Source organism: Eretmochelys imbricata, chromosome 3 (genome assembly GCF_965152235.1).
Source record: "Eretmochelys imbricata isolate rEreImb1 chromosome 3, rEreImb1.hap1, whole genome shotgun sequence".
NCBI classification, from domain to species: domain Eukaryota; kingdom Metazoa; phylum Chordata; order Testudines; family Cheloniidae; genus Eretmochelys; species Eretmochelys imbricata.
This window is the reverse complement of record NC_135574.1, coordinates 40,708,562-40,719,633: the sequence shown is the minus strand read 5'-3', so window position 1 is coordinate 40,719,633 and position 11,072 is coordinate 40,708,562. Positions and strand designations below refer to the sequence as shown.

Genomic DNA, 11,072 nt, shown 5'->3' with positions numbered 1-11,072 from the left:
CAAAGATTGTGTGTATGTGTGTGTGTGTGTGTGTGTTTGTGTACTTTAAATATAGACAGAAACAATTTTAAAACACTTTTGATAAATGAGTATAGTACACTGATAGCAACCTGTGAGAGGATCAATATATTCATAGACTTCTTGTAAACAATTTTATTTTCATGGACTTGGAAGTAAACCTGCACCACATTCTTCCAGACAGATTTTCCAGTTACCCTAACAGCTATTGCAGCACTATAACCTCTTCTTCTGAAATGTTTCACTATTTAATTTACCAGAAGATCCATTTTCCACTGCTGTATTTTGAAAGTTCCTATCAACTAGACCAAAGAGCCGCTGAGTTGATCTGTACGTCCAGTATGGATTAAGTATTAATGTAAGTGTACTTAACCCCATGAAAAAGACAACAAAATATGGAAGTCCCAGATTTTCCACCACATCATTCCAATTGGAAATATACACCCACCACATGTGATAAATAAGGACCATGCGGCAGTGAAACATATGGATATTTACCCATTGGTTTGCCTTCCAAAAAAGGGTATTAGCACAGCCAATCTGGAAGAGACAACAACAAAGAAAGAGAAATGAGATTGCAGCTTCAAGATAAGACAGTCAGTGTTTTCTATAAATAAGGGACATATTTAGCTTTCCTGTTGTGTTTAGTGTAAACTGCCATACAAACATTCTTTCAATCATTTTTCTCTTGAGTGCTAAGAGATTGCACATTTATATAGCACCTTTTGTCCAGCAGAATTCTAAACCACTTTGCCACCTGTGTGCATACAACATCACTTAGGTGCAGCCACCTGTTGAAGGGAGAAAGACAATCAAAACAAAGCACCTCTCACAAAAGTTCAGGGTGGCTACCAGGGTCTGGGAAGTTATGGCAAACACCTCCCAAGCAAACCTTGACTCTAACTGCTCTAGCACCTTGTCATAAATATAAAGGGAAGGGTAAACCCCTTTGAAATCCCTCCTGGCCAGGGGAAAGCTCCTCTCACCTGTAAAGGGTTAAGAAGCTAAAGGTAACCTCGCTGGCACCTGACCAAAATGACCAATGAGGAGACAAGATACTTTCAAAAGCTGGGAGGAGGGAGAGAAACAAAGGGTCTGTGTGTCTGTCTATATGCTGGTCTTTACCAGGGCTAGACCAGGAATGGAGTCTTAGAACTTTTAGTAAGTAATCTAGCTAGGTATGTGTTAGATTATGATTTCTTTAAATGGCTGAGAAAAGGATTGTGCTGAATAGAATAACTATTTCTGTCTGTGTATCTTTTTTGTAACTTAAGGTTTTGCCTAGAGGGGTTCTCTATGTTTTTGAATCTAATTACCCTGTAAGATATCTACCATCCTGATTTTACAGGGGGGATTTCTTTATTTCTATTTACTTCTATTTTTATTAAAAGTCTTCTTGTAAGAAACTGAATGCTTTTTCATTGTTCTCAGATCCAAGGGTTTGGGTCTGTGGTCACCTATGCAAATTGGTGAGGCTTTTTATCCAACATTTCCCAGGAAAGGGGGGGTGCAAGTGTTGGGAGGATTGTTCATTGTTCTTAAGATCCAAGGGTCTGGGTCTGTAGTCACCTAGGCAAATTGGTGAGGCTTTTTACCAAACCTTGTCCAGGAAGTGGGGTGCAAGGTTTTGGGAAGTATTTTGGGGGGAAGGACGCGTCCAAACAGCTCTTCCCCAGTAACCAGTATTAGTTTGGTGGTGGTAGCGGCCAATCCAAGGACAACGGGTGGAATATTTTGTACCTTGGGGAAGTTTTGACCTAAGCTGGTAAAGATAAGCTTAGGAGGTTTTTCATGCAGGTCCCCACATCTGTACCCTAGAGTTCAGAGTAGGGGAGGAACCTTGACACACCTACATGCACAGACAGGACCTTCAAGTTTAAGTTCTCATGAAAAGCATCACAGGAGGGCTGAGGTGAACCTGTCGGGGCTTGTGGCTGTAGTTTGAGAGTCCAGATATTTTAGAATTTATGCTTAAACCACTAAGACAGACCGCTTGGAACTCACTGCGGTTTCAGAAGCAGGGCTGATTTCTTCTCTCCCTACAAGCATGGCAGATCTCTTCAAAGCTGCTCTCCCTCTCTGCATCCATAGAATATATATACACACTCAGATGTGTGAGCAAGCATGCACACACCTTTAGTCTCCAGCAGAAACTGAATGGTCTATATTAAGCTTGTTGGAGCTGATGAGCTTGTTACGAATTACACCTGGTAGGACTCGCACACAAGTGCCACGAATTACACCTGGTAGGACTCGCACACAAGTGCCACGAATTACACCTGGTAGGACACGCACAGTTCGAATCTAGGCTGAGGCACAGAAACAAAGTCCACAACTGCAGAGTTCCCAAAAGACACTAAGTTTATTACGCTCGAGCGTGGTGCCCCCCTGCTAGCCAGGAGGGGACCCTGAATGCAGATTATACAAAGATTATATACCTTTTAGCAAAGCATGTTGCCCTCGTGCATCGGAAACCTTAGCCAATAAACAAACCCTTGTTTTATCTACCACCTATCCCTGCTTGGTGCATTCCTCGTGCTATACCAGTATGTTAATTACACAGCATGGTCCTAAAGCCATGCATCAGTAACTTTTATTATCAGGATGGGAGGCCTCACATCAAGGCCAAGAAACCGGGAGTTAAAGACTGACAGAAACCAGATACTGGGAGACAAGGCAGGCTGGAAACAAGGAGGAGGATTTTCACAGGGATTCAATATCTAAGGATTACTCCTCCTGGTGTATGATGTGCTGGCATTTAAACAATGGTGGGCCCCAAACCAAAATGGAGTCACATGTGCTAACTTTTCCTTAACAGTCCTTCCTTTTTTTTTTTGTATGTCAGTAAGCTATATCGGGGCTGAGCAACCGCGCTGCAGGGTTAGCAACTGCCGACAGCACATACTGCAGCATTGTAGGCATACAAAAAATAACGCAAAAACAATAACAGTCAAAAAAAGTAAATACAAAATACGCCGTCCCCAAGTCCCCACATCCGGTAGCCATGAGGTTAGCCAGTCCCAGACCTCCTGGAATCCGGCGCTGGTAGTGTCGAGGCTGATGTGGTGGAATAGGGCTGCCTTTGCTTGAGGATGTGGATGTCAGTTTCCACCCTCTGATGCTGATTTACAAATACGCAACAGCTTGAATTGACCAGAGCACAAACCCCGCCCTGATTTGCAAGGAGATAATCCAGGGCTAGGCGGTTTTGCAATGTAGTTTGGGATAGCTGGGTGACTTCAATTTGAAGGGCAGAGAGAGCATCTGCAGTAGCATTTGCCATTAGTTCCAAAGCAGCTGAAATGTTAACTATAGCTTTTTCCAGCTCGCTTACTCCCAACCATGGCAGAAACCAACGCACAAAGGAGTGAAAGCCTTTGGGCCGATAAGAAAGGGGGTTTAAAGGAATACTTCGTCGGTCCCGCCATACTAGATTGCGGATCTCTCCCCGGGTCAGGTTCTGGTGTACTGTCACGGCGGGTACTATAGCCCCTAAGGTACATATACCACACCATCCTGCTGGGAGAACCTTATAGGCTGTGTGATTGCATAACCAATACCAGCCAGACCCCTCGGGGACTGGCCACGGGGTTCTGGAGTAGGTAGAGGGGCCTCCTGCACCAGAGCTGATTTGGGTGGTGTCCTTGCACCCTACAAAATTCCCTACAAAAACTGTATTTTCTATGCCCTTACGTCGTGACACACATAAAGCATAATTACCCTGGGCCACCATATCAATAGACCATATTTGGATTGTAACATTCCAGTTAAATGTAGTGTTTGCCCATAGCTTGGTTTGGAGCGTTCGATTAAGGGGGATAGGTACCTCTACCAACGGGACCCCCTGACCTAAATATGTGGGGGTATGAATACAAATCCAACACTGCGTTCGATTTACACCCTGTTTGATAGCACGGGTTAAATTTAAAAAGCTATTGCCCTCCCATCCTTGTACTGGACTTGGGAATAGGGAGAGGATCCCCCAGGCAAACCATACCAATGTCGACATCCTCCCCTGTACCATACAAAAAACACTACCCCCAATGTAAGTCCAATAAACAGGAACACAAAAAGTCCTGGTGGGCTATGAAGGTCCCAGTACCTGGAAAGCTCAGTCCATGGGTTGGTTGTAGTGTTCATTCGTGAAGTGGCTCGTCTGCTGGCTCGCCAGGGTCAGGTGGGGGTTCTGTTGCCAACTTGACGTAGCTATGGTGAATCCAGGAACCTTTACCTGTAACTTTTAAAGCAGAATAAGTACATAACAGAACCTGGTACGGCCCCTCCCACTGGGGTTCCAGGGGGTCGGTGCGGGGGATCTTTTTTACCATTACCCAATCCCCTGGCTTAAAGGAATGAACTTGTAACCCTAAGGGTGCGGTTTGAAACAACTGAGCTTCAGACTGGTTGTCAGTCAGCTCCTTTTGCAGTCTAGCAACATATCTGGCCAAAGTTTCATCTCCATCCAAGAGGCTAGCATGTACAGGAACATAAGTTCCCGGGACCAAAGCTGGTCTCCCAAACAGTACCTCAAATGGGGACAGGCCTAGGGGCATGCGTGGCGTTCGTCTTATATGCCATAAAACTATAGGCAAGGCCTCTGGCCACTTAAGTCCAGTTTCCTTACAAAACTTTGCTACCATTGTCTTTATTGTTCGGTTCATGCGTTCCACCTGACCTGCAGACTGGGGGTGGTACGGGGTGTGTAATTGTCGAATAATCCCCAAGCACCGGTACAGTTCCTCCAAAATCTTTGCAGTAAAGTGTGAGCCCCGATCTGAATCAATGACTTCAGGGACACCAAACCTGGGTACAATGTCTTTCATTAAGAACTTGACCACAGATCTTGCATCTGCCTTTCTGGTTGGTATTGCTTCAGGCCATCCGGAAAGTTGGTCCACTATAACAAGGAGGTGGTGAAACCCTGAGCATTTAGGCATTTCTGCGTAGTCCATCTGCAAGCGCTGAAACGGGAAGTTTGCCCAGGGTCTCCCCCCTTTTGAGTTGGCATCGAGCCGAGTCTTAGCAGAGAAGGCCAGGCAAGTAGGGCAGGAGCCAAGAACTCGCTTTACCGTGGGATAAACATGCGGTGCTGCCCAGAACTTTAGTATGGCAGCCACCGTGCCCTGAATACCAGCGTGACCCAGGGAATGAAAATAATGAGCAGCTGCGAGTAGATAACGACGGGGGAGAATAGGTTTGTTCCCGATTCGCCAAACCTTATCGGAGCCCTTAGATCCCTCCCAGCGTTTCCAGTCATGCAGCTCCTCCAAGGATACGTCAGCATACAGCAGTGTCCAGTCAGCAGGTGGGAAGGACACATCCGGGGGGGGGGAAGCCGAAACCAGAAGGGGCTGTAGAGCTGCAGCCTTTGCGGCTGAATCAGCTAATGCATTGCCCTGAGATACAACACTGTTAGACTGCCTGTGCGGATAACAATGAACCACCGCCACCTGACGAGGGGCCTGAATAGCTTCCAAAAGGGCAGAGATTAGAGGGCCATTAGCGATTTTTGTGCCTGAGGAGGTTAAAAATCCTCGTTGCTTCCAGAGCTGGCCTGTAGCATGACAAACCCCAAAAGCATACTTAGAGTCCGTATAAATGGTAACAGTTTTTCCTGAAGACAATAAGCAAGCCCTGGTAAGCGCGTGTAACTCTGCACCCTGGGCGTTGAAGGAAGGTGGTAGAGGGGCAGCCTCGATAACGTCTGCCTGAGAGGTAACCGAATAGCCCGAGACCCGGTGGCCATTTAAATAGTATGAGGACCCATCTGTGAAAAGAAGTAAATCGGGCTCTACTAAAGGGGAGTCCGCTAAATCCGGGTGGGGCTTACCATTCTGCGCGACGACATCCATGCATACATGGTAAGGGGTACCGTCCTCTGGGAGGGGTAGCATTGTGGCTGGATTGAGGATGTTACAGCGGCGTAAAGTAACGTTGTCAGCGGCCAACAGGATTAGTTCATATTTATGAGCCCGCTGTGGAGACAATGCCTGTGTAGAATGCTGTTTTAAAAGAATTTCAACCTCATGAGGGAGCCAGACAGTCAGAGGGTGCCCCAAAACAATAGGTCGTGACCGTTCAACCATGACAGCAGCAGCAGCAACAGACCGTACACAGGAGACAGAGCCCTGAATCACAGGGTCCAGTTGTACTGAATAATAGGCTACGGGGCATGGGCGATCCCCCAGGTATTGCAAAAGGACGCCGCTAGCCACTCCCTGCCGTTCATGAGTGAAAAGAGAAAATGGTTTACCGTAATCCGGGAATCCCAAGGCGGGCGCAGAGATCAGAGCCTTTTTGACGGATTTAAAAGCATCTTCCATTTCCGGGGTCCAGGAGACAGGATCGAGGGTCAGTGTTGTAGTAGCTTGAACTAACGGTTTTACCAATTCTCCAAAAGCCACAACCCAGGGTCGACAGAACCCCGCAGCCCCCAGGAAAGCCCGTAACTGCTTTTTTGTAGTCGGACGTGGGTAATCCTGGATTGCCCGCACCCTATCAGGGGATAGTAAGCGCTCCCCAGGTCTAATTACAAAACCCAAATAAATTACCTGATCTAGGCACAGCTGCAACTTGGATGGGGAAGCACGATGACCCTTATTAGCTAATGCAGTAAGCAAAACAACAGAGTCAATTAAACATGCGTTATAATCTGAGGCAGCGATTAGCAAATCATCCACATACTGAACCAGGACAGACGAACTAGGCAAAACAATGTCTTTTAAATCCTCGGTGAGAATCCGGGAAAAAATAGTAGGGGATCCTGAGAACCCCTGGGGAAGACGCGTCCATGTTAGCTGCTGACCCTTCCAGGTAAATGCGAATAAATATTGAGAATCAGGGTGCAAAGGAATACTGAAAAATGCTGCACACAAATCTATGACAGTAAAGCAAGTGGCTGACTGAGGAATTAGCGTTAGAATAGTGCTCGGATCAGGGACAACTGGATGGGGGGCTATAACATAACCATTTATAGCCCGAAGATCCTGAACTAATCGATAGACTGGACGCCCGTCTGGTCCCGGTTTAGGCTTCCTTACTGGAAGAATGGGAGTATTACAGGGCGAACTGCAAGGGACTAAAACCCCCTGAGTCAAATAACTGTCAATAAGGAGTGAGATGCCTTCTTCCGCCTCCCTCGGCAAGGGGTATTGTTTTACGGACGGAGGCGGTCCGCCCCCTGTTTTCAGACTCACTGGAACTGCTGATTTAAGAAGACTCACATCAGTAGGATTTGTGCTCCACAAAGCGTGGGGAACACTGGACAATTCAGAGGGCACACCAGGAATAGGGGTAACCGATGTCATAAGAGAAGCAACCGCCGAGTCCGGGACGGACATGCGGAGCCCCTCGGGGGCGCAATATATATGTGCCCCCAATTTGCCCAGCACATCCCGCCCGAGGAGGTTTGCGGGGCCCTCCGGCATTACAACAAATCTGTGTGATAGCTTTAAAGAACCAAGCTCGATAGGGACAGGGTAGGATAAAGGGGCCGGGCAGGGATTACCTTCTATACCCTGCACCCAAACCTTGGTATCGGACAGAGAGCCCGGAACAAAAGTTAAAGTGGAGAGAGTGGCCCCAGTATCTACTAGAAAAGGCACAAGGTGTTCCCCAACCTTTAAATAAATTTGTGACTGTAATCCCAAGTCCCATTCCAACTCTCCCAAAGTCCCCAAAACCTCCGCCTCTAGTCACTGGGGGTTAACAAGGTTCTGGGGGGCGTTAGGGGAAAAAGAAGGATTAGCCTCTACCTGGCTGTTCCAAGGAGCCCCTCGGGGAAGCAGGGGACACTCCCTCCTCCAGTGCCCTGGTTGTTTACAATAATTACAATTCCCGTCCCTCATTCTATCCCAACCTCCCCCTCCTCCTGTCCCCCGTCCATGCCCCCTTCCCCTCATCTCTCCGCGCCCTCGCCAATGCTGGTTTCCCGAAGGAGCCTGCAAGGCAGCAGCTAACATACTTACTTCCTCCTTCTTCTGTTTACGTTTTTCCCGTGCTTTTTCCTCGTCCCTGCCGTTAAACACAAAGGTGGCCAGGCGGACAACCTCCTGGAGGGGTTTTCCTGGCCAATCGGGCACATGCTTAGAAAAATATTTTTTTATATCTGATGCTGCCTGATCAACATAAAAGGAGACCATCATAGGACGGTTTTCCTCTGCCTCAGGGTTTATACCGCCCCCATATACACGAACTTGCTTGGACAACCGGGCCAAAAAGGCGGAGGGGTGCTCAGTAAGCTCTTGCTGACATTCACGAATTTTAGACCAGTTAGCCGTTTTACTACCAGCTTTACGTACAGCTTCTAAAAGGCCGTTTCTACCTGCCTTTAAAAGGCCCATTTGAGTAGGCACATTAGGATTCCAATTGGGATCAGTCAGGGGCCAAGAAGCCCGGGTACTATCCTCCCCTGCCCAGCGCCTATTAGCATCCAGAATGGAATATTTTTCGTCAGGGGTAAAAAGTGTGTCCAGGATTACCTGGACATCTCCCCATGTAGGATTAAATGCGGTAAATACAGACCGAATGGTTTGCAGAACCTTCTCTGGATCGTCACGCAGGCGAGGCATCTGCTGTTGCCATGTTACTAAATCGCCTGGGCCAAAAGGGCGGTGAACATAGGGAAAAGCAAACCGTTCACTTCCGTCCGTATTATGAGTAACAAGGGGTTGCTGAATGAGGGGAGCTTGCAGAGTAACCGGTGGGTCAATGGTGGGCCCGCACGGGCAGGGGGGTGGCGAGCAAGGAGATGATAGGCATAAGTCAGAAAGCCGAGGGTAAGCTGGGGGAGGGGCAGAAACAGGCCGGGGAGGAGAAGAAACAGGCATAGCACAGAGCGGGGCTGAAGACCCCTGAGATAGATAGGAAAAGGAGGAGGAAAGAGGACGTCCTTTCGCAAGCGCATAAGCCCAGTTGTCCCATACATACCAATAATCCATTTGGGCTGGAGCTTTGTCCTCCAGCCTTCTTCTAAGCGTTGTTAATGTATCCCCAGCAAAGGACCCATCCGGTGGCCATTCAACAGATGTTTGAGTTGTTAGTGCTGGCCACTCAACCTTACATAAAATAACAGCATTTTTCCTGCCTAACCCATGGGTGCCAGAGATATTCCCCCAATTCTCGAGAATTTCAGCTAGAGGGGTCCCCTTACTTACACTCTGCCCAGAACCCATAATGGGCTACCAAAATAACACAAAATGTGCCACCTTATCGCCTAAGCGACGGCTCACACCCCCCCTCCTCGGAGTTCTCAAAGGTGAACTCACCCTGTGCCGGCTGGAGCTGTCCGAGAGGAGGAGTGTAGTCTCGCTTGTTGGGGCGAGCCTAGAGTCCCTTCGTGGTCGCCAAAACTGTTACGAATTACACCTGGTAGGACACGCACACAAGTGCTACGAATTACACCTGGTAGGACACGCACACAAGTGCTACGAATTACACCTGGTAGGACACGCACACAAATGCTGCGAATTATACCTGATAGGACACGCACACCAGTGCTGCGAATTATACCTGATAGGACACGCACAGTTCGAATCTAGGCTGAGGCACAGAAACAAAGTCCACAACTGCAGAGTTCCCAAAAGACACTAAGTTTATTACGCTCGAGCGTGGTGCCCCCCTGCTAGCCAGGAGGGGACCCTGAATGCAGATTATACAAAGATTATATACCTTTTAGCAAAGAATGTTGCCCTCGTGCATCGGAAACCTTAGCCAATAAACAAACCCTTGTTTTATCTACCACCTATCCCTGCTTGGTGCATTCCTCGTGCTATACCAGTATGTTAATTACACAGCATGGTCCTAAAGCCATGCATCAGTAACTTTTATTATCAGGATGGGAGGCCTCACATCAAGGTCAAGAAACCGGGAGTTAAAGACTGACAGAAACCAGATACTGGGAGACAAGGCAGGCTGGAAACAAGGAGGAGGATTTTCACAGGGATTCAATATCTAAGGATTACTCCTCCTGGTGTATGATGTGCTGGCATTTAAACAATGGTGGGCCCCAAACCAAAATGGAGTCACATGTGCTAACTTTTCCTTAACAAGCTAGTCTTATGTTACTATTTTCAGTCTTAAATATTTTAAAAATAGAGTTTAGTCACCTAATCTTTAGTCCTCTGCACTAGATCTCAACTAGTGAATCTGTAAAGTAATTTTTTAAAAATCTTTCCATTTTCTTTCTTTGTTACAAAGTGGGCAAAATTTTTTAATATCTAACTATTTTAGCATGATATAAATAAGGATTCCCATGGTCATTTCACTTCAAGTTTGGATGGAAAAGTTCTTCCTTGATCCCAGAACTAATCTCTTAATTTGGAGGCCAATATTCCTTTGCAGATATTTTTTGAGCAGGAGGCAATGTGAGCTTTATAATGGAAACTTCTATCACCAATAATAAATACACCAAGTTATTACTTTTAAAAGCACATTGGAGATACAGGTTGAAGGAGCACTCATCTCAAGTAGCAGTCCCATCAGTGGTAGATAGTGTCCAGACTTTATGTTTGTTATCACACCAAGAAGCCCACCAAAGGCAAATAAATAATGAACCACTGAGAACACAACAAACATCCTGAAAACAATATTAGACACATGAATAACTACATTTTCATGCAAGAAGAAGCCAGCAGCTATTAAGCAGTGAAACCAGCTCCACTTTTGCTCCGAATGCACTTGGTCAATTTGAAAAACTGGATCTATGAACAAGGCCCACAAGCCAGCTCCACAACTCTGAACTGCAAACAGGCCACTTGTTATAGACATATTCCAGAAGGCCTTCTCCTTTCCTGACAAAGTGCGATAACTGGCACTGAACCATGACGACAGCAAGTGAGCTAGAAGAAAGAGTCCCAGGTAGATAAAAAAGCCAGCTGCTAGTAACTTCCAACGAACTTCCCACAGAACGTAGTCCCAGTCAAATATGTCTCTGGATGCTGCACTGTTTGCAAGATTCATTTCTTCTTCTTTAATTCGAAATATCTAGAGGGAGTCTGAAGGTTCTCAGCCATGTGTTGGTCTATGTTGAAGCTACTGAGCCTGTGCTGTTGTAC

At 46.9% G+C, this 11,072-nt stretch overlaps 1 protein-coding gene across 1 annotated transcript; it reads right to left on the bottom strand.

The window, feature by feature from the left end:
- Nucleotides 1-234: 234 nt before the first annotated feature.
- Nucleotides 235-10,986, bottom strand: LOC144262615 (protein CLN8-like). Its single transcript, XM_077812617.1, has 2 exons — nt 10,438-10,986; nt 235-558 (listed from the first exon to the last, which is right to left on the bottom strand). Exons 1-2 carry the CDS (start codon nt 10,975-10,977, stop codon nt 235-237), a joined length of 864 nt encoding a protein of 287 aa, XP_077668743.1. The 5' UTR covers nt 10,978-10,986.
- Between the last annotated feature and the right edge of the window lie 86 nt (nt 10,987-11,072).

What these genes read in the sequence shown, in the direction of transcription:
- LOC144262615 (XM_077812617.1), bottom strand. Translation starts at nt 10,977, where the DNA reads ATGAATCTTGCAAACAGTGCAGCATCCAGAGACATATTTGACTGGGAC. An exon ending in TCTCCAATGTGCTTTTAAAA is followed by an intron (nt 559 to 10,437) that starts GTAATAACTTGG and finishes TGTCTCTTCCAG; the next exon opens with ATTGGCTGTGCTAATACCCT.